This window comes from Thamnophis elegans, chromosome 1 (genome assembly GCF_009769535.1).
Source record: "Thamnophis elegans isolate rThaEle1 chromosome 1, rThaEle1.pri, whole genome shotgun sequence".
NCBI classification, from domain to species: domain Eukaryota; kingdom Metazoa; phylum Chordata; class Lepidosauria; order Squamata; family Colubridae; genus Thamnophis; species Thamnophis elegans.
In genome coordinates, this window is record NC_045541.1 from 132,415,339 (window position 1) to 132,442,994 (window position 27,656).

The 27,656-nt window shown below is 43.1% G+C and overlaps 1 protein-coding gene across 1 annotated transcript in view; it reads left to right on the top strand.

Moving 5' to 3' along the window:
• Positions 1-27,016, top strand: part of LRRC74A (leucine rich repeat containing 74A) — a 31,442-nt gene extending 4,426 nt beyond the window's left edge. The window contains exons 5-14 of the mRNA XM_032213748.1: positions 2,122-2,218; positions 4,851-4,900; positions 6,584-6,665; positions 6,908-6,993; positions 7,553-7,747; positions 9,926-10,021; positions 18,441-18,584; positions 22,206-22,313; positions 26,559-26,644; positions 26,929-27,016. Coding sequence (XP_032069639.1) covers positions 2,122-2,218; positions 4,851-4,900; positions 6,584-6,665; positions 6,908-6,993; positions 7,553-7,747; positions 9,926-10,021; positions 18,441-18,584; positions 22,206-22,313; positions 26,559-26,644; positions 26,929-27,016 — 1,032 coding nt within the window. The remainder of the gene's footprint in view (positions 1-2,121; positions 2,219-4,850; positions 4,901-6,583; positions 6,666-6,907; positions 6,994-7,552; positions 7,748-9,925; positions 10,022-18,440; positions 18,585-22,205; positions 22,314-26,558; positions 26,645-26,928) is intronic.
• Positions 27,017-27,656: the final 640 nt, after the last annotated feature.

Genomic DNA, 27,656 nt, shown 5'->3' on the forward strand with positions numbered 1-27,656 from the left:
CTGGAACCCTGAAGAGCAACAGGCAATGGCTTGCATGCCCAGAGAGATGGCTCTGCATATCACTTCCGGCACTCGTGCCATAGGTTCCCTATCATGATGCTATGAGCTTCACAGTCTTTACTTATTTGATCCCACTATATCTTTATCAAAGGTGAACATCTTAGTGCCCCATGCACAAAGCCTGAGTGTTGTCTTCATGAAAATGCAAAAATTGCTATTCAACTTGAGTGTTTAATGGGACGGTAGGAATTAATGGAATCCTGAACTACTTTATTGCATTCTAAAATATTTGTGGTAGAACTTACAAGTTCAATACTATTATGATTATTATATTTTTATTTCTCAATAAAAGTTGTATATATGTTTTGTAAGTTATGAAAATAGTAATCCGTTTGAGCAACTATGACAACAAGAGGAAAAGTGTTAAATTCTTCTTATAATCCCCCCATCCCAAAATTGTCTACAATTTGCTCTCCTTATATGAAGAAGAGTGAATAAACAGGCCCAATGATTGTACTGACAATATTACTAGAATGTCTTCTTAGTCTCTTAGATTCATCACTTTGTTTTTTCAGAATTCAGCAGAAAATAAAGGGTAAAGAGCGGTTGAATAGTTTGAAGCCTTCTTGGGTGGGTAGATGGGTGGTGGACAAATTTTGCATTGATAACATTGGTCCAGTTTCTTCAACTTGTTTCCAAGTGTAGACTCCAGAAAATGGTCTTCAGTACAATAATAATAGAGATACACTCAATGGCTATATGTACTGTACATTATCTCTTAGAAAGTTATGTGAGGTACAGGAAAAATTGATGGAGCGATCGGTGTTTTCATTTGCCTATCTTTATTTTGTACAACACCGTATTTTTTGGAGTATAAGATGCATAAAAATTTTGAAAAGGCAAATTAAAAAAGTTTTTGCACTCTGCAGACCTCCCAAAAATGGCCTGTTTTTCGTGAAAACAGGCCCGTTTTTTTGTAAAAAATGGGGCCCTTTTTGTCAAAAATGCATAGCCTTTAGGAGGCTTGTAGAGTGCTCCTGGGGGCTGGGGGGGCAAAAGCCAGCAAAAAATGACCAGTTTTTTGCTCATTTTTGCCCTCCCCAGCCCCCAGGAGCATTCTGGAAGCCTCTTAAGCCATTTTTGCAAAGGGGGCGGGGTTTCAGGAGCCCAAAAATGCTGTATTCAGTGTACAAGACACACCCAGATTTTCACCCTCTTTTTTGAGATGTGTCTTATACTCTGAAAAATACGGTACTTCCATATATATTAAACTTAAATGTTTAATGGGACAGCAGGAACTAATGGAATCCTGAACAACTATATTTCATTCTAAAATATATTAAAGATTCCAACAAAATACTAACTAAAAAAATTATTCATTGTTAGATATGAATACCTATCTGCAAATGAATATATTATTTACAAAAATTAAGTGTGTCTATGTGTTTGTGGAGACACGAAGAAAAATCAGTGTAATGCACTAATTAGAGGGAAGGTTTTATTACCCGTGATTATCTATTAAATTGCAAGTTACCAGTTATGCCATTTGTATATGACATCATTACATAAAAGATTTAAATAGTACAAAGTAAATGTAAATTTAATTGCCTGGCCTACACTACTTCGGGTACAATCAACTATTTAAGTCTACATGGAAATTTGATCAACTGAGTTTTAAGCCATTTAGTTGAAACTGGGCGATCAGGTTTAAGAAAGTTTTGTTCTTCTTAAAGTGTTCATCAACATGTGAACATCAAGATGTCTCTCCAAGCCTTTTGTTCTCATGTTGATGAGGAAAACTTGAGAAAGTGCATTTTTGTGGCTGATTCCTCTTTTTTTAAATCTCTTGTCTTTTGGTAGCCTTCACTCAAAGTTTTTGACAGCAATGACATGGCATAATGGCTAAATGCAGGTACATCAAACTCTGTGTAAACATAAACAGAGACATTTGAAAATGAAAACATTTGGAGAAGAGTAAAATCTTGCTAAATTCTGGCATATAACATATAACATGGACTGTGTCATTCTCTAGGAATTCACAAATATCTAGTTGCTCAAATACTGCAAAGTGCATCAATTTCATCTTTCAACTCTTCTCTATAAGTTTTTCTTCTTTTTCAGAATATTTCCCATAATCACCTCAACAAAGATGGAGCTGAAGCAATCTGCAGAATGTTTTACCACAATATTTCTAACATCCGGTCCATTCGACTTGCAGGTAGGTTTCTTCCAGAAAGGCAGAAAGATGCAACAGAGCGATATTCAGCTTTACGGAATACGACATTTGCTCTTAGAAAGATCTCTTTAAAAAATCCAAGGATTTTGGCTGGCAGGAATGGGACGATATACAGAATAATGATTTACCCTACATCTGTACCTTTGGGGCCTGTAAATCACAGGTGAGAAACTTGTGATTCTTCATATGTTGCTGCTTGCCTCCTCTCTGAGCATAAAAGTTGAACTCCAACTGTAGTTTAGGATCACAATCCCCACCATGGGCATGCAAATCAGAGATGGTATTCAGCAGGTTCTGACCAGTTCTGGAGAACTGGTAGCGGAAATTTTGAGTAGTTCAGAGAACCTGTAAATACCACTTCTGATTGGCCCCACCCCCATTGATTCTCTGCCTTCCAAGTCCCAGCTGATCAGAAGGAAAGGGGGATTTTGCAGTAACTTTCCCCTGGAGTGGGGAGGGAGATTTTACAATATTCTTCCCCTGCCACGCCCACCAAACCACGCCCACCAAGCCATTCCCACAGAAACGGTAGTAAAAAAAATTGAATCCCACCACTGTTGCATATCTAAATACGAGTCACTTCATATGTTATCAAGAGGTTGAAAAAAGTCTTACCTGAAATTTTATAGTATCTCAAAACTCCTATATTGATAACTGTTTTCTTGTTATTGTTGTCACTTACTTAGCTTTTTATCTCTATAAGTAACATAGCTTTTTAAAAGTTTTGTTGATATATTCCTACTAACCACTTTGATAGTTCTTATTTTTACAGGCTAACAGTTTGATGCCGCTGGAATAGATTGCCTCCTAATTTTAGATAATACCCAGTTCCTGAATTATTAAGTCAAATCCTCTTCTTTAGATATACAGAATTATTGAATACAGAGGGTGAGCTCAAATCTAGTCAAGAGTTGAAACAAGAAGGGATGGAAATGAACTGGTATTCATATGTACAGATACAATCTAGATATAATGAAGATAGAAAAACTAAAGGTCTTTATAATAAAATGACTGAGTTAGACAAAATTCTAACAGGTACTGATGAAAAAGTAATTAAAAAACTATATGGATATTTATTGGAGTTTAAATTGCATGAAGAACAAGTTAAAGAAACTATGATAGCTTGGGGAAAAAACTTTAGGTATGGGATTGATTTAGAGAATTGGCAGAAATTGTGGTCTCAAAATTACAAAATGACAATGTCTACTGCATATAGAGAAAACTTGTATAAGATGTTTTACAGGTGGCACCTACCCCCGACCAGAATCGCAAGAATGTTCAAGAATAAATCAGAAAAATGTTGGAAATGTCACCAGATACCTGGCTCATACTACCACATGTGGTGGACTTGCACTGAAGCTAAAAGATACTGGACTAAAATCCACATGTGGTTGGAGAAAATGACACACAAACAAATAGACTTTAAACCAGAGGTCTTTTTATTGGGAATCATACCAGAAACCTATAACAAAGACTTAAAATATCTGATTGTAAATGTGTTAACAGCAGCCAGAATTGTATTTGCAAAAAACTGGAAAAACGAAACAATACCAAAACAGGAAGAAGTTATCCAAAAAATAATGGACTGTGCTGAAATGAGTAAATTGACATTTGAAATTAGAGAGCAAGAGGATGAACAATTTTATAAGATATGGGATTTGTTTTATAGGTGGCTAGGGGAAAAAAAAAACCTTGGAAATGAAAAATGATATACTTATGCCTTAATTGAAAAAAGTAAATGATGATATAATTATGCTGTGAAATAATCTAATAATGACACAATGAAGTATTAACATAAGGTCTGGGGATATAATATATGTTAAGAACTTATTACAATGATATGTCGCTGCTGATAAAGCAATTCTAATAGGGGAACAAATGAAAACTGGTATATACTGGCGATGCTTTGTTGAACAATGAAGGAATAAGATCTCTGTTTGAAGGTATGAAATGCAAGGTTAACAATAAATAGAAGTATACTCTCTGGGGGAAAATAATGCTAATGTTAACTAAATATATATTGTAGAATGAAAATAAGGCCTTTAGTTATATTAGATGATATATCTGAGACGGTAAATATTATTTGAAGATGCAGAGGTTAAAACAACTGTAACCAAACGACATGCTGCATGTGATGATGGGGTTTTTTTTGTCTTTTTTGTCTTTCTCTTCCCCTTTTTTTTTCCTTTTTTTTTTTAAACCCTAGGTTATTGTGGTGTTTATTAAACCACAGAGAGATACGGGATGTATAAACGTAGTAGGGATGCACCTGTGATCAAATGACATATTGTATGTGATGATGGGGTTTTTTCCCCCCTTTTTTTCCTTCTCCCTTTCCCATTGTTTTTTTTTCCTATTGTTATGTGATGTTGTCTATGTAATAAAAAATAAAATTATATAAAAAAAATCCTCCTCTTTTCCAAGATAAAGAGGATTTCCATTTTAAAAAAGAAATGAAATTGAGTTTTACATGCATCATAAAGTATATTAGATGAGAGCTGTGTACTGTGTATGAATTGTACAAGTAACCTTTGCAAATGGGAGAAACTGACTTAGCAATTGTCTTATGTAAAACAGCCCGCCAACTTTTTAGTAACTTTTTCTTTGTCTTTAGGAAATGATTTTAGAGATGAGGCAGCGCCTTATTTTTCTGAATCCTTAATTGTGAGTATCTTGCTAAAGGGGACAGGTGGGCATCTGGAATAAAGGAAGCATTTAAGTAAAAATAGGAAAACAATAAAATTTGCCCAAACTAACTGGAACTTTTAAAGCAAGCTTCTCAAGCTTTAGATATGGTGAATTACAATTCCAGTCATCCCCAATCATGGCAAAAGGCCATATTTGGAAAATACCTCTTGCCCACAAGTGCAATAATTCCTGCATGCAACACCCTCAATTGCTCATTCAGTACAGGAAGGACTAATTCTGAAGCAATAGCATTGTAGTGAATAACTTCTGGCAATAAGAAGCTCAGACCAAGCATTAAAGAGAACAAAATAATCTGCACAATTTAAAGTGCTGGTTATTAACTTTAAAGCTCTAAACTGTGCAGCATTTGGTAGAACTGAATCTGCCTGTCCAATTCCCTTCCAATCCAGGGAAGTTCCCTCCCTTTGTGAGATTCCTAGGGCATGGGTAAGATGGCAAACCGCCTTGGTAACTGCCATCACATTATGGATAACCGCTTCTCCAGACATACACACAGCCTCCCCTGCTGAATGCTGGAGATAGATTTTAATCTTTTTATTTCATCAAGGTTTTGGTCCTGTTGTGGTTCGCCAGCAGCCAGCGGAGCTGGCAGCAGGGTCAGATGGTGAGGAGGTTGGGGAGGAACATGAGCCAGTCCTGGGGGTTGAGGAAAGCTCAGACAGGGGCTCTGTGTCAGAGGCAGAGAGGGAATTAGACAGCAGTGAGGCAGAAGAACAGCTGGAGCCTGTTCCCAGTGTGCGCTTGCACAAAGCTGCCAGAAGACAAAAACAACTAAGAAATTGGCTTCCTGTTTGAATCATATTCTACAACCTAAAGCAGGAGTGTCAAACTGGATTTCTTTGAGGGCTGGATCAGTATTGTAGTTGTCCTCCACGGGCCGGCCGGGTGGAGTGGGGGGAAAAGATGGGACAGATGCCTCTTACAGCACCCTGCCAGCCAAAACACTCCGTTTTCAGCCTTAACAACCTCCAGCACTCGGCTGGCAAAAATGGGGTGCCCCCCATGCCCCATTTTGGCAAGCAGACTGCTGCAGGAGGCCATCCAGGCCAAAAACAGAGTGCAGGGAGGTGTGTGCATGCCTCTCCATGCCTTGTTTTGGCCAGCAGAATGCTGTAGGAGGCTGTTTTCACTAGCAGAGGCACTGCAGGCCAGTCTTTTGCTATTTCCAGGCTGGCTGTGCAGACCAGATCTAAGCACCTTGCAGGCCGGATCTGGCCCGCAAGTCTTGAGTTTGACACCCCTGACCTAGACTGCAGTTCCCAGCATACTGTAGTTTCCTATTAATCAGGTTTCCTGAAGAATAAACCAGAATGGTTTTATTCTGAAAACACTAAAATGCTACCTAAGATTGGATAACTAGTTAGACGATGGTCCTCCACCAGTCGAGATGCAGAGGAAATTCAAAAATAGCACATCTGAGAGGGTATCAGGTCAACGTGGTATTCCATGTATATGTTTTAAGGTAGATGGATGTATATACAACACTACCTTGGAAACATTATTATTGACGCCTTGAAAAAGTAGAGTGTCACATATCATAAACAAGCATTTGTGGAAAAGGTGATCCTTGTTTTAAGGCAAGTGCTTAATAGAAGACAACAACTGACTCTATAGGTCTCTGCACCAATCTTTCTACAGGCTAATTACAGAGTGATAGAGCTGGACCTCAGTTACAATGAGTTTTCCGAGAAAGCTGGAGAGCTATTTGGACAGGTGCTGGGTAAGTTTTGTTTCCCAACTTAAGGGAGGAGATGTGCCAAATAGTAATATTACTGAGTCAGATATCAAGACCATCAAGGACTCCAGAGTAGTATTCATATTTCACAAGCAGTAGACATCCAGAAACAATACAAAACTCACAGTTGCTTTGGATAGTGACATGGGCAGCACATACATTTAATAAATAAATCTTGCAAAAGTGCCCGTTTGACATATATAAGTGTTTGTGTATCTTTTATTCAGTCAACAATGAATCACTGGAGATTCTGAATCTGAGCTGGAATCATCTGCGGCTGAAGGGTGCTACGGCCCTGAGTAATAGTCTCAAGGTGAGAATTTGCTGGACTATCTGCATTAGATGTCTTGAGTTTAAGGCCTTGAGCAAGGCAAGGCTGAGTATGGTACCAAAGAAACAACGATAAAAGCCAAGGGGTGGGATTCTACCAGTTCAGCCCGGTTCGGGCATACCTGTAGCTCTGAAGATCTGCTGAGAGTGACCTGGTTCGCTCTGTCCTTCAGGTGGATTTACACTTTCATTAGCTATGAATTAAAAGCCTCAAGTCTCAAGAAGATAGTGGCATTGTGGAAAATTTAATCAGCCTTGAATCACTGCAGCTACTATGCAGTTTTTCAATATCACTAGCAGCAGGTTCTACACACCTTAGTCCAACTGTGATTCCCAAAGTAATCTAGTTGGTCTCTGTGTGGAAGAAAAAAATGTTGGGAAAGTAAGGCCTTCACATTATATATGTGTTGATGTAAAACATGATCAGAGTTCTGTTCAAATTGATTTCATTTCTGATTTCAGAGCTGAAGATTAAAATGTTTTTTAAAGATTTACATAGCCACAGATAAAAGTTGGTTTTATCTTCTCTTTTTTTACTGGAGGTTAATGGAACATTGAAGATACTGAACCTTTCCTGGAATGGCTTTGGAAATGACGGTGCCTTTGCCCTTGGAGAAGCTCTGAAAGTCAACATTACGCTTGCTGAATTGGATATCAGCAACAACCATATCAGCAATGACGGGGCAATAAAGCTAAGCAAAGGATTAGAAATGAATGGGAGCCTTAGAATCCTAAAGGTGGGATGCCATCTTCTGACTGAGGGTCTACCAGTCTGACGTTCTTTTGGTCTGCCAGCTTTATGACCCTGGGTGAACTGTCTACAGCAGTGGTTCCCAAACTTGGCAACTTTAAGACTTGTGGACTTCAACTCTCTGGCTGGAGAATTCTGGGAGTTGAAGTCCACAAGTCTTAAAGTTGCCAAGTTTGGGAACCACTGGTCTACAGCACTGATAAAGTTAAGGAGTTCACTGTAGAATCTGAGAAAAGTTCCCAAATTTTGTTCTTATGTTTTCCTGTTTCTAGACTTCAACATTGCAGAGATTGACTTCAAATCAGTTGAAGTAGCAAAGAGGATAAGAAATGTAGAGTTGCAAGAAAGATCTGTCAGAGGAAGATGTTTGACCAGGGCATTCACTTACCATGTTGCTCATAAATTTAGGGGCTGAAAGTGGTCATTCTTACAGCTTTTATTTGAGATTAGTTTGCAGCTGATCACACAAACAAAGAAAGCCGTGACTATAAGTAGATCTTGTTTATTGACTGCCTTGTGCAGCAACCATTCAAAGTTATGATATTGCTGACAAAATAACTTTTGGGCATTTACGATCATTGCAATGTCTCTTTCTGTCACATATTTACCATTACAATGAACTAGTAGGCATTGTCTGATGCTGACCTGTTTTTACTCTCTTTTTTTCTTCACTCCAACAAGTGATCTCTTCAAGCAACCTCTCCTGTTGCCTAACCAATTTTCCCCCTGCAGAGCAGAGAGATTGGAGAGAAAGGGATAACAAGAGAGTAAGCAAGTATACAATGGAGAACACACATCAAAAGGAATGCATGCATTTCTTTCAATTTGTATTCCCCATTGTGTGCCCTGTTTACTCTCATGTAATCCCTTCTTATCCTATGAACGTAAATACAAATATTAATACCTTTCTTGCTTATTATCCAGCGTCAGGGTTAGTATTCCAAAGGGCAGGAGAGGGGCAGCGGGAAAGAAAAGCCAAAGTAAAATTGTAAGCACAGTAGCAGTCCAGTGATTTCCCCATTAACATCTGCATCACTTAGTGATCAAGTTGGTGGTCCCAGTTGTGGTCACTAAATGAGGATGTCTGTTGTATTTCCAATCCTTGTTTGAGATTTATGTCAGCAATATAAGCTGTAGAAATGTAATAACAGTTGCATCTATCTACCACCATCAACATTTTCCTTTGGTCTGGAGCAGGGATCTCCAACCTTGGCAACTTTAAGACTTATGGACTACAACTCCCAGAATTCCTCATCCAGCTGGATGAAGAATTCTGGGAGTTGAAGTCCACAAATGTTAAAGTTGCCAAGGTTGGAGACCCCTGGTCTGGAGGATGGGATTTTCCCCCCATAAGTAAACATAGGCCAGATCTGTCAAACTGGCGGCATGTGGGCCACGCCCACCCCACCTCCACGAAAGCAAAAAATATCCCAATGCATCACGATACTGCCTGTGATGCGATCAGGTTTGACACCCCTGGCATACACTATAGCATAATGTGTATGCCTGTTACAGTGCTTGCACTACCACCCCACCACCCCTTGACCTGTGTCAGCTTCTTAGCCCAACTAAATTTGGGCAGCTGCTGCCATATGATAAGATAATAATAATATATTTAGCACATTTAATAATAATAAAAAGTAAAGTGCTTCAATATCTTATCCTAAGTCAAAATTGTTATCAAGAAGTGGTTACTGCCAATAAGAAGTTATCAAAAAGGAAATGAGTGCAGAGGAAATCATTGCTATTTTTTGATGCAGCATTGTAGAAATCTTTTCAGAGTTACAAACAATGAACAATGATATTATTTGACTGTGCTGAACAAAACCAACAGTTCTTCCAGGCAGCTGTCCCTTCTTCTCTAGCCTCCCAGACATCCTTGCTAAAAATCAATTTCTCTAATTAGATCATCAATCCATGACAATGTCCAAGACATGCATTGCACTTCTTTAAAAGCTACTGGTCACTGTTATTTCCATTTTACAGGTCAAGAATGTGGCTCACGAGTTCATGCATTGTATAAAATCATGCAACAAATCTATATTAAAATTAGAACAGAATCAAGTCTCCAGATTTAGGTGCAGGCTTTTTTTTAAGCTCCAGGACCAAAATAATTTCTTGTGCATTATTTCAGGATCCAAATTATAGTTTATTTTCCTCACAGATGTCCCAGAATCTCCTCACAGTAGAAGGCGCTATTGCTCTTCTCATGTCAGTCAGGAAGAATCCAAAATCCAGAATGGAAGAAATCAACATCTCAGTAAGAATGAATTAAGAGAGGGAAAGTTAAGATATATATATATATATATATATATATATATATATATATATATATATATATATATATATATATATATATATATATATATATATATATATATATATATATATATATATATATATACTTTATTTATTTATCAGCATAAATATAACATATATATATATATATATATATATATATATATATATATATATATATATATATATATATGTAGGTCTCTAGTGGTTCGGGTTTTCTCCTGCGTAGAATTGGAGATGTCTTGGCGACATTTCGACAAAGTCTCATTCGTCATCTTCAGGCTGCTTCAGACTACTTCAGGTTTGGTGTTTCCAGGACATCTCCAATTCTACGCGGGAGAAAACCCGAACAACTAGAGACCTACATACTAACACCCGCGAAAACCTCAGAAAACATATATATATATATATATAATATATATATATATAATATATATATATATATATATATATATATATATATATATATATATATATATATATATATATATGTTATATTTATGCTGATAAATAAATAAAGGGAGACTAGTATAGATCTATTTCAAGCTATTTAGCTATCATCAGCTAGCCATACCCAAGTTTTTGGGAATCGAACCTGTGCTCCATTGCCTCCCAGGCAGGGAGTTAACCTTTTTTGTTACATATATAACAAAAAATATAACAAATGTAACAAAAAAGGCAACAGTAAAAAATATTGGGTTTCTGTCTGGATGGTCTCTTGTGACGAGCCTAATGACAGAGAGTGGAAGTGTGACCTTCCTCCCATACTTGGGCATACCAGGGGTTGTGACTTTAAGTATATATATGTATATATATATATATATGTATGTATGTATGTATGTGTATATGTATGTATATATATATATATATATATATATATATATATATATATATATATATATATATATATATATATATATATATATATATAGCTATGTGCACAAAACCAATTGTTGGTAAAATGCAAGGTTGCCACGTATCTTGGACTTTGCTAAGAGAAATATTTTTTTTACAGAATTATATCTTATAGCATAAGATATTTGCAGTATATTGTAAACTCTGTACAAGTTAAATATTAGATAGGATCCTTTAGATTCCTCTGTCGTTAGATTTTTAGGGAAACCCCTAGGGGTAACAATCTTGTCAAAAAGTTTTCTCTCTCCCTCTCTCCTCCTCCTCCCATTATTAAGAACATAGTTGAAAAGCATCATGCATGCCAATCAAATAACACCTTTGGTTACTAATAGAGTCCTAACATTCAATAATATTGAAATCTTCTTAAAGCCTCATAAACAATTTTAGTTCCTTTTCCAATACAGCCCAGAGGAATATTAGCTTGAAGGCTTCTGAGCTTCCTGAGTTAAATGAAGAAAACTAAAGTCCATCTTGAAATGAATTGTATAGTAAAAGAGCAGCTCACCGCATACATACCAAGTGAGCTTCAAAAAGAGAGATATAAAACAGTAATGATCTCAGGCACATTTGTTTGGAAATGCATGACATTTTGTTCCAAAGAATATGCTAGCAAGTACATTTGTATGAAAGACCTAGTAAAGCTACCCGTGATTGGCAAAGCAGAATACTTTGTTCAAAACAGGAAAAAGAGGCTGAATCATTTATGAAAACTAATGGCACATATGTAGATTTGTGCAAATCACAGAACTCTTGAGTTTTGGGTGCATAGTTTGAAAAGCAGAGAATAATTAGAGTTCTGTCAGAAGGTTCATCTTAAAGTTTCCCTGTCAGTACCAAGAACATTATTGTTGAATACTAGCGCGGGAAATACAAGCGCGCGAACAAGGACTCTTCCTGATTGGCTCCCGGGCAGAGCCGGCTCAATCCTCGCCCTGATTGGTCGAGCTACAAAGGACTCCTCCTGATTGGTTCCCGGGCAGAGCCGGTCCAATCCTCGCCCTGATTGGTCGAGCTACTCGACGCCCCATTGGTCCCTCGCTCAAACCTGGGGGTATAAATGTAGGGCGCGAAATACGCCTCGTTGAATCGTTTCCACTATGAGCTGAATAAAAGTCACTTTCCTTATACTTCTTGTCGCGTCCTTCCCTTCGCTCCAAGATGTAAAACTGGCGACGAGGGTGGGATTCCGATTCCCGCGACCACGAAGAAGAACAGCCAGCTGCCACCGCGTCTGAACCAGCCAGAACGCTATCGTCAGAACGAGAACTCCGGCAGCGAACGCGAATTTTTCTTCGTCCTGCCTCTCCCCTCTCCGGCCCCACACCACGATGGCGTCATCGCTTCCTCCTTTCGCGCCATTCGGCGGAGCCACCGGAGAATCATGGGACGGATTCATGGAGCGGTTCGAGTGTTACCTGATCGCTTCGAAAAACCAGGCTCAGACCGATGAGGAGAAATGCAGCTTCTTCCTGTCCTGCTGTGAGCCGTCCATGTTCGCCTCTGCGAGAGCCCTGGCCGCCCCGAGGCCAGCATACAAACTTGGGTGGGCCGAGCTGATGTCCAGGCTGAGGAACCACTACGCTCCCTCACCCTCTTTATTTGCACGCCGTTTCGCTTTCCGCCGCCGAGTACAAAGGGCTAATGAATCCATTAGCCATTTTCTGGAGGCCTTGCGCACTGTGGCCGCCCAGTGCGATTTTGCAGACCTGGAGGAAAACCTTGCGGAGCAGTTTGTGTGCGGGGTCCGCGACGCACACTTACGCGGCCGATTGCTCCGGAATCACAAGATTACCCTGATGCAAGCCGTGGAAATAGCGCGAGCCGCCGAACTCTCCGAGCAATCCACGGCCGACATGGAACGCCTCCAGCTAAACCCCCCCGCACAAACCGTCGCGGGGCCGCTCGCCCAGACGAACCTCGTCGACGATCTCTCCCCTGCCGAAAACGAGGAGGAGGAGGAGGAGGAAATCGTCGGCCAGATGAGGCTGCAGCCCAAACGGAGGCCACCCCAGCAACCACCGGCACCCGTTCAGCCGGCCTCAAACGCACCTTGCCGCGGATGCGGCGGCCGCCACAGCCGCACAGCCTGCCCGTACCGTTCTGCCGTCTGCCGCCGTTGCCAAGGAGAAGGACACCTCGCCAGAGTATGCCGGGCTCCCCTGCCAGCCCCGTCGTTTATGCAGCCCAGCGACCAGCGCCCGGCACCACCACGCCGCCAGCAGCCACGTCCCGCGAGGCGCACTGAGGACTGCCACTCAACCTACCAGCCCCCCCGCGCCGACTGCGTGGTCTACCAGGCATCCCCCGTTCCCGCCGGCCACCGGAAAATAAGCACCGCCGTCCGTCTCGAAGGTCAGCTTTGCCAAATGGAGGTGGACTCCGGTTCATCCCGTTCTCTCCTATCTTGGGCTTTGTTCTCCCGCCTTTGCCCCGGGGTCCCCCAGAGAAAGCTGCGCCCCGCCAGGGTCTCCCTCCGAGATTACCAGGGAAATGGGATTCCCACAGCTGGGTTATACCACATCCGGGTGGAATATGGAAATTTTAAAGGGAAACTCCCAGTTTTAGTCGTAAGGAACAACCTGCCCGCCCTCCTGGGGTTAGAATGGTTCTCCGCTTTGGGCCTCACCATAGAAGGGGTACACAGGGTAGTTTCCCTCCCCGTAGATAGCGTCCTAGACGAGTTCTCAGATGTGTTCGACGGGAAATTGGGTTGTTACAAGGGTACCCCCATTTCTCTCTGCCTCGATCCTCAGGTCGCCCCCGTTAGGCTAAAGGCACGCAGGGTCCCTTTCGCATTGAGAGCAAAGGTAGATGCGGAACTCGATAAGTTAATTGAACAAGGGGTACTCGAGCCCGTAGATCACGCCCGCTGGGAAACCCCCATAGTCCTCCCGGTCAAACCCGACGGATCGGTGAGAATATGTGCCGACTACAAGTCGACCATCAATTTGGCCCTACAGGCAAACCCGTATCCGGTTCCCGTAGTACAGCACCTACTCCACTCCTTAGGACAGGGCCGCATTTTCGCTAAGCTAGACATGGCACAGGCCTACCAGCAGCTTCCCGTAGACGACGATGCGGCTACAGCCCAGACTATCGTCACCCACCGCGGAGCTTTCCGTTGCCGCCGTCTGCAATTCGGCGTCTCGGTCGCCCCTGGGATTTTCCAGAGCCTCATGGAGCGGTTGCTCCACGGGCTCCCAGGCGTCGTTCCCTACTTCGACGACGTCCTGGTCGCAGCCCCCAGCCACTCGGAGCTCCTGAAAACGCTGCGGGAGGTCCTCACACGTTTCAGGGAGGCGGGACTGAAATTAAAGCGCAGCAAATGCGAAATTGCAGTTCCCAAAGTTGAATTCCTGGGGTTCCTCATTGATGCCCAAGGCATCCACCCCACTCCTTCCAAAGTTGCCGCCATCAAAAACGCACCCGCACCCACCTCTAGGGCGGAGTTACAAGCATTCCTGGGGCTCTTAAATTTCTACGCCCCTTTTATCCCCCACAAGGCGTCACTAGCTGAGCCGCTACACCGTCTACTTGACCGGTCAGCAGCCTGGAAATGGGGTAGCCGTGAAGCGCACGCGTTCGCGGCTATAAAGGATATTTTAACTTCATCGGCAGTCCTAATCCAGTACAGCGATAGGATGCCTCTAATTCTGACTTGCGATGCCTCCCCCTATGGCGTAGGGGCGGTGCTGAGCCACGTCCTCCCAAACGGCTCAGAAGCCCCCATAGCCTTCTATTCCCGGACACTCTCCTCCACGGAGCGGAACTACAGCCAAATCGATAAAGAAGCCCTGGCTGCAGTGTCCGGCATTAAGCGGTTCCATGACTACCTTTATGGTAGAAAGTTCACCCTAGTCACGGATCACAAGCCCCTCCTGGGGCTACTGGCGGGTGACAAGCCGACTCCCCCCATCTTGTCCCCCCGCATGACACGTTGGACAGAGTTCCTAACGGCGTACTCGTATACGCTGTTATACCGTCCGGGCAAACAGCTAGGACACGCAGACGCCCTGAGCCGCTGCCCCCTGCCAGAGACGGACACAGCCCACGTGCCCGCGCTCTCTATTCTGTCCATTGCCGAATCCGACCTCCCCGTTTCTGCCACGGACGTGGCAGCCTGCACAAAGGCTGACCCCGTCCTATCTCAGGTCGCTTCATGGGTTTTGAGGGGGTGGCCCACGGAAAAGGTAGCGGAACACTTCCGCCCATTCAAAGTGCGACAGGCCGAACTCGCCCTTCACGGGGGTTGCCTTGTCTGGGGGGATAGGGTAGTGATCCCTACAGCCCTACGAGCACGAATCCTGCCCGCACTCCACAAAAACCACCCAGGCATAGCACGAATGAAAGCCTTAGCCCGTAGCTACGTATGGTGGCCCTTGTTAGACACAGAAATCGCAGACTACGTAGGCCGATGCAGGATCTGCCAAAACTCTAGGCCGAATCCCCCCATAGCCGCCCCTCGAGAGTGGGAGATCCCTAGAGGCCCATGGTCCCGTTTACACATCGACTTTGCCGGCCCCTTCCACGGCCGGAACTTCATGATAGTGGTCGATGCTTACTCCAAGTGGGTGGAGCTAGTAATCATGACCTCCACCACAGCAGAGAGTACAGTAAGGGCCCTCCGTAAGATGTTCGCTACCCATGGGTTACCGGATGTGATAGTCTCCGATAACGGGCCCCAGTTTACCTCCACCACGTTCCAAGAATTCCTGGCCGAACAGGGGATCAGACACGCGGCCACAGCCCCCTATCACCCAGCTAGCAACGGCCGGGCGGAGCGCGCAGTTCGCTCAGCAAAAGAAGCCTTGGGCCGCATGGACCAGGGCGACTGGCAAGAAAGAGTAGCGGCCTATCTCTTGAGCCAGCACTCCATACCCTGCCCAACGACCAACAAAAGTCCCGCGGAGCTCTTGATGGGTAGGAGATTGCGAACCCCCCTAGACAGGCTCCATCCACTTTACGCAGGAGATCCGCCAAGCAACCTGGGGGCCCTTCCGTCCCACGCGTTTAAGTTAGGGAATCCTGTATGGGCCCGTTCCTTTTCCGGGGATCCACGGTGGGTTCCCGCAACCATCACAGCCCTGACCGGCCCCTGTTCCTTCAGGGTCGGCCTGGCCGACGGGACACAATGGAGGCGACACGTGGACCAGTTAAGGCGTCGCCTTCCTGCGGAAAGAGACGGCCCCAGCTCCCCAGAAATCTGCTCTCAACAGGAGCTACCCCCATTGACTCCTTTCCCCACGGACCGTTTCCACCCGGCGAACGGGGGTCAAGCCGTCGCGAACCTTCCGGGCAGGCGCACCCCAGCTGGCTACTCCTTTCCGCGGAGCCCTTCTCGAGACTCTGAACCTACACCCCAACCGGACTGCACGGGGCCCCTACCAGACACCCCGTTGGCCACAGAGACGCCACCCCAGGCGGACGGACATCGGGCACGGGACCCGGAGCCAATGCCCTCTCGCGGGGCCGCGCCGTCGGCTCAAGCCCCCACCACGGACACGCCTCCGCCAGCGGTTCCCCCCCCGTCGACGACCGCCGGGGAACCACGGAGATCGGGACGAGAACGCCACCGTCCCGCCTACCTACAAGACTATGTTTGCCCCTCCTAAAGGAACTCTATGACTGGGGGGGGAGGGGTGTTGAATACTAGCGCGGGAAATACAAGCGCGCGAACAAGGACTCTTCCTGATTGGCTCCCGGGCAGAGCCGGCTCAATCCTCGCCCTGATTGGTCGAGCTACAAAGGACTCCTCCTGATTGGTTCCCGGGCAGAGCCGGTCCAATCCTCGCCCTGATTGGTCGAGCTACTCGACGCCCCATTGGTCCCTCGCTCAAACCTGGGGGTATAAATGTAGGGCGCGAAATACGCCTCGTTGAATCGTTTCCACTATGAGCTGAATAAAAGTCACTTTCCTTATACTTCTTGTCGCGTCCTTCCCTTCGCTCCAAGATGTAAAAATTATGGTAACTGTTTTTATAAATTCAGATTATTCAGAGGTTACCCTAAGTTCATCTTTAAGGTCTAAATTGACTTCTGCTTTTAAAGAAGGATGTGCCCTATTCTGGCAGAGTTAATGCTACTTGATTGAGGATGATTCATAGATAATTGACTAGCAATGTGATTAGGAATAGGATCTCTACAATCTGTATTGGCCTCTGTTGTGGAAATGCTCCTTCTCCTGTGCCATTTTGGGTTTGACTGCAGGATCAACCAGATCCCTGGCTTTTTCTGAAACATTTGTCAGATCTTACCCAGGCTCCATGGATGCATGCATAGAATGCTTTTTTGAAAGAGCATTAGATGTGTTTATATTGTTATTTAGAAAACAGAATTAGTATTCTCTGAAGAGAAGGCAGTTCTACTCTGCACTGAAGTGTCTAAAACAGTGGTAGTCAACCTGGTCCCTACTGCCCACTAGTGGGCGTTCCAGCTTTCATGGTGGGCAGTAGAGGTTTGCTGTAACTCTGCTTTATAAATTTGCTTTGATTACGAAGGGATGTAGGCTGTGCCATTTTGCCTACTAGTGTCCAAATCCTGTGTCCAAAAAGAAGCCAGTCAGTGGGTCAGAGGCATGGCAGAGAAACACAAGTTGAGGTGAGAGTGCCTGCCCTCTCTCCAGTGGAAAAGCTTGCCTCCAGAAATCCTGGGCACTCCAACAATGGATGTTTTAAAGAAGAGTCTAGACAGTCACTTATTTAAAATTGTATAGGTTCTCCTGCTTGAGCAGGGGGCAGGGTGCTGGATTAGAATACCTCCAAGGCCTCTTCTATTCTATTCTATTCTATTCTATTCTATTCTATTCTTTGTGGCTGGTGAGTCAGACTATTTTAAGATATAAATTTAGTGCTCTTTCAGAAAAGTGCTAAACGTTTGTTCAGAGCATTCCTTCCTTCTACATATACAACCTGTCACTTGGACACCTTCAAAAGTGGCTACCCCAAAGCAGCAGGTTTCTCCATATGCTTTTATGTCTCTGTCCTGCCACATCTTAAAGGAAGTGGCCGCTGCTTGTTTTTCCTGACAGAGGACAAATGCTGGGTGGGAAAAAATGAAACTGGGAATCTTCCTTTTCTCCCTCAAGTGCTACTGTAAGCATATCACTATTTGCTGGCCTCATCCTTGGGTAGAATTTGTGTGTGTGTGTTGTGTGTGTGTGTGTATATGGTGTTTGTGTGTGTGGTGTGTGTGTGTGTGAGAGAGAGAGAGAGGGGGGGAGGGAGGGAGGGAGGGAGGGAGGGAGAGAGAGAGAGAGAGAGAGAGAGAGAGAGAGAGAGAGAGATGCCAGAATATTTTTCTTCTGACTCAAAAATTGGAGGACAGTGACATAGCCATCCAACTTGTACTTAGAATGACTCATTGAAATGGTTTCAGAGGCTAATTTCTTATGGGAACTAAAAGGTGGGGAAGGGATTCTTTATTTCTAACCCCAAAACCCTGTTATCCTGCTCTTGGCTCTATTTTAGAATGTGCTTGTAAATGAAGGCTTCATCCGGCTGTTAGATCATGTCTGTGAAGTACGTCCTGAACTAGATATCATCTATGGAGGAATTGGAGGTCATGTTGTGCGGAAAACCGAGCATCAGATAGATGCTATGAAGCTGATTCAGGTAAATGTAACAGTCAGTCCTTTACCTGAGGTATGTTTTAGGCTTCTACTCAGAATATTGGGTCCTTCTTGAGCTCTCATGTTCTCCAATAATGCAAAACTTAGATGACCCTATGGCCAATCCCCCTTTCCGTCTGCAATGTGTCTGGATTAATGCTTTGCCATTCAAACCTTGCATTAATGAAAGACACCGTAGTAAATTAGCTGCAAATTGCTCCAGGGTTTGGAATCAAGTGTTAAAAATAAATACATAGTTTTAAAAATCTGTTCAGCCTTTATTAATCAGTGGATATTTCATCCTTGAGTACAACCTGAATCAACTACTGCAGGATAAGGCCTCTTCCTTGAAGGTTATGGACCGTAATCATTCATGGAGGGTCAGTGTGGGTTGGTAGACAGTTGTTTTGCAATTTCCCAGGTTGATAGAGCGTGACTGGCTCAAAGTCACTCAGCTGTCTTCCATGCTTAAGGGAAGACATGAACCTGAATTTCCTCACTCCTGACCAGCTTAAGAACCTTAACCATTATACCACAATATCTTCCATACACATGTATGCAGGGGTTGGCTTCAAAAATTTCAGCAACGGGTTCTCTGCCAGGTTGCTGGGTGGGCGTGGCTATGATAGGCGTGGCCCATTCAGCCTCCTGCACCATGGGGGAGGGTGTTTTCACCTTGCCCAGGCTCCAGAGACTTTACTCGAGCCTCTGGGAGGATGAAAACCTGCTCCCCTGGGGTCCTGAAGCCTTCCGGGAGGCCTGTTTTTTTCCCTCCCGGAGCCTCCGCGTGTGCCCTGCACTTACTTCACATCCAAAATGCGTCACGTGAAGACACCTGGGAGGGGAGGAGTGGGCAGGGCCAGCCAGAGGTGGGATTTGGAGGTTCTCTGAACCGGCCATAACGTTAGCTACGGGTTCTTCAAACCCAGACAAACCTGTAGCAACCCACCCCTGCATATATGTACACACACGCTCATAGAAACAGACACGCCCTCAGAATTATGTTAGAATTTGCCAGGTTTTTGAGAATATTAAGCTTTATCTCAAATGTTCTGAACACTTTTTGGTAAGTACCTCAGCTCCCTCCAAATTAGTGAAGGCCAAATTCTTTAGTCTGGGCCTAATTTCTGTGTGGCATATGGATCAATAGCTGAAATGAAAGGATCTACTCTATTCTAAATTTTTGCAATCCATTGAATATGTTTTTTTTTACAGATCAGAGAAATTTCTTCCTACTGCTTTGATAGCCTCTCTATAGAGACTAGCCTTCTTGGCTGGTTGCCAGCCTTGCCCATAGACATTACAGCATTAATAAAGCCCATCATAATTATATTACCCAAGTCAGCAAACTAAACTGTATTGTATTAAAGTAAAAACATATTATATTAAATGGAAACTCTGGAAACAGCCCCTGATGGAGCAATAACCAGAAGTATCTGTAGGATCTGAATGTTTTATTTATTTAAAAGCAGCATTGCTGTTATGATGCAGGCTCTGCCCTTTCCACAAGGATGTGGAATGTCACAAGGTACAATTGAAAGAGGCAAAACCTATGTCATGATGGTGTTGTGACACTGCTTTCATTATTTGCCCTCTGATGTGCTCCTCAATTGCCTGCTGAACTAACATGTTTTAAAGCTATATGCAAAGCAGGAAACGGATAGATAGAATTACTAATAAAGAAGAATATTGGTGGCTCGGGGTTGAAACAAGAGGTCCCTGGTGCTCTCTGCTTGGTTGTTCTCTTGCAGATGTTTCACTACCCAAACTAGGTAACATCATCAGTGCATCGATGATGTTAACTAGTTTGGGGTAATGAAACATCAGCAAGAAGACAACCAAGGATCCCCCAGATCAGGGGTGGGTTCCTGCCAGTTCTAACCCCTTCTATAGAAAAGGTTCCACAAATCTACCATGCCATTTAGAACTGGTTCCAACTCCCCCCCCACCCGTCCGCACCACGCTTGCCCCGCCGCTCGCCGCTCACTGATTGGCTGGCTCACCAATCGTCCTGCCCGCCTCTAAGAGTCCTATCTAAACTTTAAAGTCTTAAAGCTGTCAAGTTTGAACATCCCTGGGGTTTTTTTCTAAAGAGTTAGGGGTGCAAGGGTCTTGTAACCTGACAGCTTTAAGACTTGCACACTTCAATGCCAGAGTTCCTGAGCCAACATGACTGGAGGAGGAATTCTGGGAGTTGAAGTCCACAAGTCTTAAAGCTGTCAAGTTTGAACATCCCTGGGTTTGTTTTTCTAAAGGTTTAGGGGTGCAAGTGTCTTGTAACTTGACAGCTTTAAGACTTGCATGCTTCAAATGCCAGAGTTTCTGAGCCAACATTTTGGTTGTTAAGCAAGAGCGTTGTTAAGTGAGTTTCACCACATTTTACAAGTTGGCCACACCCACCCAGTCACTTGACTGCTAAGCCACTCCCACTCGGTCACATGGCTGGCAAGCCACTCCCACAAAGCAGGCCACACCCACAGAAAAGGTTCTAAAAATTTTTGAAACCCACCACTGCCCCAGATAGAATTCTCTGAAAAAAGCATTATATACCAAAAGTGCCAGCACTATGAATGTTAAAACATATTTAGCTTTAAATAACTATTCCAATCAACTAATAATTACATTTACACCTAGGAAGATAGTAGAAGCCTTTCCATTGTGTTCTGCCAAACCACAATGACACAACATCATGTTACCCACTTTGTACTGTAAATAATCGGCTATGTAGCACATAGATGTGCAGGTACTCCTCATTTAGTGACTGCCTTGTATGGTCAATTATAGTTATAACGATGATGAAAAAGAAACTGCAACCAGTCTTTGAACTTAGTCTTCACAAGTAAGTGATGCAAAGGGAAGCTGAAGTAAGATTGTAAAATCGTGATGTTTCCCTTAGCAATAGCTTTGATAAATGACTGAGCTGCTGTCCAAATTGTGGTCGCTAAGCAAGGATTATCTGCGTGACTCTCCGGCCATGGTTGAGTTTCAGTTCAGTTTCATTAATCCATGCCAAATGGCTTCTTTTGATGGACGGTGGAAGTTACAGTCCAGTCATCCTTTGCCACTTTTTGCCCGTTGTGATCTAAAGAAAGAGATTCGCAATGAGAGTAGAAATTTAATGAATGTGCTACCAAAAAGAGATATATCCATTTGAAGGAGTCCCTCAGGAGAACCATTCCTTAAGCAGCATAATGAGGTTTCTGAGCCTGCAGCTGGCTGTTCTAGAATGGCAGGATCAGAGTTAAGAAGCATTAAAACTAAGAGAAAGCTTGGAGACCATGAGTTTGCCTTAAGGGAAGTGATTCAGTTGTAAAGAGGAAATTATAGTTTGGCCAAAAGTAATGTTATATTTTCTGAAATGAAAAATGGACAAGGTTTAATGACTGCTTAAGTATTAATAGTTAGAAAGCAGAAAAATTCACAACAGCCTCATCAAAGAGCCCTATCCAGGGGATGCAGGTTGAGTTTTCAGCAACAGAAAACTTAGCCTTTATCTTAGAACTGCAGAAACGGATGTTGTGGCACATTTACCCAAAGACACTTGATGCCACCCTGAGGGAAGTGGTTTAAAATACTGAACTTGTGGTCTCACTCACTTCTTCATTTTTTTCTCTTTTATCCCCAGGTCTATTTAGATATCAACAAACTAAAGCCTTGGGACTTTTTTAAGAGTATGGATAAATATGGTGATATGAAAATTCCCGTGGCAGAGTTTCGGAGAGCCATGATGCTGGTAATGTTTCAAAATGTAGAATTCTTTTAACTTTTACGGTTAACCCCAAAAGATCCCTGGGAATTTTAAATACATTAGAGCGTTCCAGCTTTTTACCACTACAACTTTCAACTCATCTGCATCTGAAAAACCAAGACAGATAAAAAAGCAGAGAGCCAGCTTGGTTTAGGGCCATGATGGTGAAGCTGTGGCACACATGTGCCCAAAGTGGCACATGAAGCCATGTTGGCCAGCATGCACAGCCTTGCCTGTTTTCCGGGTTTCTGGCATGCATGCACATGCAACAATCATCTGTCCTTTGTGCACACAGCAGTGCTGAAAACCAGTGTACACATGCACACTAGCCAGCTGATTGTCAGCCTAGAACCCATAGCAAGCTATGCATGCTAGAACCCGAATGTTCCGCTTTTCCAGAGCGTCATCGCTTCATGTGTGCAGCAGCGCTGAAAACCAGCCTGTGCATGCGCTCCAGTCAGCTGATCATCAGGCACACATGTGCACTAGAATCCGGAAGTTCAGCTTTTCCGGAGCACACGTGTGACATTTCTGTTCGCCATTACTGGTCTAGGGTTAAGTCATCGGGTTAGAAAGTGAGTTCAAAGTCCTGCCCTGTCCATAAAAGCCAGGTGAGTGAGTTTGGGCCAGTCTCTCTCTCTTAGCCCAGCCTACCTCACAGGATTGCTGTTGAAAATGAGAGAAGGAAAGTGCTGGATATGTTTGCCACACTGAGTTATTTGTATTAATAATAATAATAATAAAGTCAGGATACAAGTGAAATAAATAAACAAATAGATATAAAATTATACTGATGATCAGAAAAGGCTATTTTATTGTTTTGTGGTCGGAATCTGCACTCCCTTCCCTATCCTCAACTTTTTTGTTGCCCAAGAGTCAGAGGCCACAGATGGCATGAGTATGAAGAGGGCTGGAACAGTTGGTCCTTTTCTCCATTAGAGGAGTGAGGAAGTTTTTTTAAAAAAAGATTTTAAAAAAGGAAAACATCAAGGTAATGACGATTTAATAGCTGACCAGCTGCTGTAAGGCTGTAAACCAAATTGATGACATGAGGATGAGTGAGCAGGGTTATTGCCACTTTAAGAAGCTGTCTATATAAGGGAGGCCATATGAGGGCGTCTCTCTCTCTCTCCTCGTGTTTCTCTCTCTCTCTCTCTCCTCGTGTTTTATCTTCATTGTGGTTCCCCGTGTAGAGTTGAAAATTGCTTGCTTGCCTGGTATTCGCCTAACATGTGCATGTATATTTTGGCTCGGGATTGAAACAAGGTCCCTGGTGCTCTCTGAGTTTGGTTGTTTTCTTGCAGACGTTTCATTACCCAAACTAGGTAACATCATCAGTGCATCGATGATGTTAACTAGTTTGGGGTAATGAAACGTCAGCAAGAAGACAATCAAGGATCCCCTAGATACAGAATTAAGTCAGTGGTGGGATTCATTTTTTTTATTACCAGTTCTGTGGGCATGGCTTTGTGGCATGGCATGGCTTGATGGGTGTGGCAGGGGAAGGATGCTGTAAAATCTCCATTCCCACACCACTCCAGGGGAAGGTTATTGCAAAAGACCTCATTTCCTCCCAATCAGCTGGGTCTCAGGAGGCAGAGAATAGATGGGGGCGGGGCCAGTCAGAGGTGGTATTTACCGGTTCTCCAAACTACTCAAAATTTCCACTACCAGTTCTCCAGAACTGATCAGAACCTGCTGAATACCACCTCTGATATAAGTCTTGTATATAAACCACTATGTACTTTATTTTGCTCCTGGGTTGTCTCGAAATAGTAGTCACACTGTGCAGACTCTGACAGAAAATAATTAAGAAAAGCTTCTTACCTTATTTCCATCGTAGCTGTGTTTTTCCCAGAGAGAAAGAGGAAAATCACATCATTTTTATTTAACACCAGTGAGATGTTGGTGGCATGAATTTTAAAGATTCTGAGGGGCCTTTAAAGTACTCAAGGAAATATAGGACATAGTTGCCTTTTGTTGCCCATCTTTGATGGGGATATGAATGCCAAGATTCTAAGCAGTACATTAATTGAGTGGCCCCTGTTGACCAAATATGTCACACAGAAAAAGGTTTATGACAGCTGCATTAGGTGGACTAGACCAGGAAATCAACTCCACCAGAAGGCTAAAACTACTTTGATTGAGTTTAGCTATTATAACAAACTCTTGCAAGTCCAGATGTTGTGAGGACATCCTGGGCTCAACAAATATTTTACTTCTTGTTGCCTTGGCAACAAAACTTGCATATTTCTGTCAAGAACTCCTTCCTCACTCACTACAGTGTGCCAAAGTAAATGTGAAACAGTAAATATTGATATTTCCCAAAAAGTCTCAAAGCAAAATACCTTCAATAAACAGACATTTTCAACTTCAGAGGGTAAAGGTGTGAGTTGAAAAAGAAGTTTCCTACATGTATGCTACATTTAAGATTTTGCAAACTGTCTTCACCATATGTACTATTGATATTGATATAGACTTTTCTCCCTTATGCTGATGACACAGAAAAACATTCATTCATTCAATTTCTACAGCTGCCCAGCTTGCTTAGGGAGTCTTTGTGGCTTACACGGGAAAGAAAAAATGCAGTGAGGAAAGAAGTGAAATCTGTAAAGATGAATCTGTTCCAACAATTTCATTACAAACATGGTGGATTTATGAGAACATTTAAAAAGACGGATAGAAATAGAGCTATAGCTCAAAGAGTAATGTCCTAATGGCTAACATATTACCAGGTAGTGGCTAAAACTGAGATTGGGAGCTGAAATGGAATGTCCAATTATGGATATTGGTAAGGAAATGCAGGATCTAATATGAGTAGGGTTGGGCTTTCTGCCTTCTCTTGGATGAAAATTATTATTGCAAAAAAATACTTCCATCCCAAACTGCTATCAGTCTAAGATGTTGTTATTGTGGGGAAAATAGGAGGAGAAAGGAGTATTAGTATGTTTGTTGCCTTTGCTTTCTTCTGGGAACTTTTAAAATTATAAGTCTAACTTACATCTCTTGAGCAGTAATTAGATCTCCCTCCAAGTACTATTCAGATCTGGCTACATTTACTTCAACCTTCACTTTACTTTACTTACTGTATTTTTTGGACTATAAGGCACACCGGAGTATAAGACGCACCATGATTTTGAAGAGGCAAATTTTTTAAAAATGTTTTTGCATTCTGCGTGCCACCCAAACCCTCTGCACACCTTGTCTTTTGCAAACAAAAATGGGGGGGGAGGGCTGCAGAGCTTTGGGAGGTTTGTAGAGTGCTCCTGGAGGCTGGAGGAGGGGCAAAAACAGTCTGTTTTTTGCAAAAATGGGTTGATTTTTGCAAAAAAAGAAAGGCATGCAGAGGCTTTGGGAGGCTTGTAGAGTGCTCCTGGGGCTGGGGGAGGCAAAAATGGTCTGTTTTTTGCAAAAATGGGTTGTTTTTTTGCAAAAAAAAGAGAAAGGCATACAGAGGCTTTGGGAGGCTTGTAGAGTGCTCCTGGGGCTGCGGGAGGCAAAAACGGGTGGTTTTTTGTTCATTTTTGCCCTCCCAAGACCCCAGGAGCACTTTGCAAGCCTCCCAATCCATCTGCACATCCATTTTTTCAAAGAGGGTGGAATTCGTTAGGCCAAAAATGCTGTATTCAGTGTATAAGATGCACCCAGATTTTCACCCTCTTTTTTGAGGGAAAAAGGTGTGTCTTATACTCCGTAAAGTAGGGTAAATCAACCAAGATTGGCAAGGTCAGTGATGACTAACCTTTTTGTCGCTGCGTGCCAAAAGTGTACATGTACCCATAATGGAATGCGTGCCTGACACACCCCCCCCCCCCCCGATGTGGGGCAGAGACCCGAAAACCAGCTAGCTGGAGGGAGATATGCACACATTTGCAGTGGAGCTGAGTTGGGGAGACGGAGAGGTCACTGTGCCAACTGTGGCTTGCGTGCCATAGGTTTGCTATCACGGGCTAGATGTTTCCACCTTTTGAGACTTCTCAAAGGGAACTCTGCTCCTAATGTCTACAAAATTTTAGCAGTGAAGCCGAATTAGTTGATCACTGTCTTTTTTTCCAGGTTTTATTTCCAACTTCCCAGTCTAGCCTACAATTGTAGTTTTTCACAATGGTTGCCCTTATAACCAGATGTGATCCTGCTTCAATTGGTGGACCACTCAAGGTCATCCAAGGGCTGCTGCCCATTGTAACGATAACCAAGATCTATGCAATAATTATATTCTTGTGTCTCAAGCAATCAAAGATCCCCCTGAAACGGCTGCAAGTTGTAGACCTGGTGCGCAAATTAGACCCTAACAGAACAGGCTACGTGGACTACAGGTGACTGCTATATGCTATTACATTAAACATTTTTATTTTTAAAAAAGAGGGTGGGAGACTTACATACCAATAGAAGCATTGTTTGTGATCTTATTGACCATTTGTATTGATGTGCCCCAAACTCAATATACAGTATAGGGCGATATTTTCAAGCCTTCTGGGCATTTAGTTATTAGTTATTTTCAGCATCCTAAGGAACTTGGAAAAGTAAAAGAAAAGGAAGAAAAGTTCAGCAAAGTTACTTTATTATTAACCATACTGTTTTTTCTTCATTTTCAATTTAGTCACTATAGAGTTGAGGAGCCGGTCAAGAAACCCAAGAAAAATGGCGATGAAGAGGAGGAGGAAGAGGATGATGAAGCTGAAAAATAGTCCTAAAAGATGAGTGCTGGCAGGAAGCTAAGAAATATGCTTTGGGCTGAGTAATAAGTGCTGGAGGTAGGGGGGGGGCAATTGAATATCCACAGACCTTAAGTTTAAGCAATAAAACAATAAAATGTATTGTAGTAGAAGCTGATTTCTTTACATCCAAAAGAGGAATGTATAATGAATGGTATTTGTGAAGGGCAGTCAAAAAGGCAAGAGGGCAGAAACAGACCATAGTCAAGACTTAGAAAATGTTGGCCAACTCATCTAGAGATGCCAGTCAATCTCATCTCATTTCAGAATGTGAAGCAGGCTCAGAGCTGCAATAATTGGATAACCAACATGGCTTGCCAAGAAAATAACATGGATGTCTCTTATGAAGTCAATGGGTGGTTAACTTTACTGGAAAGAGACTTTTCTTTTATTTCTCAGAGTGGTGAAGTTAAGATATGTTGGGTTTCAATTCCCATAAGGCCCAGACATCATGGTCTTGCCAGGAGGATATTGTGGACCAAGCTGGGGGAAGGATGTTTTATGTCATAAAGTTTATGGTATTAAAGATAGGGATCAGTATCACAAACATTCCTCCAAATGTGAACAGATATACTTTCTCACACAGCACTCCAATGTAGTTTTAATGGATTCA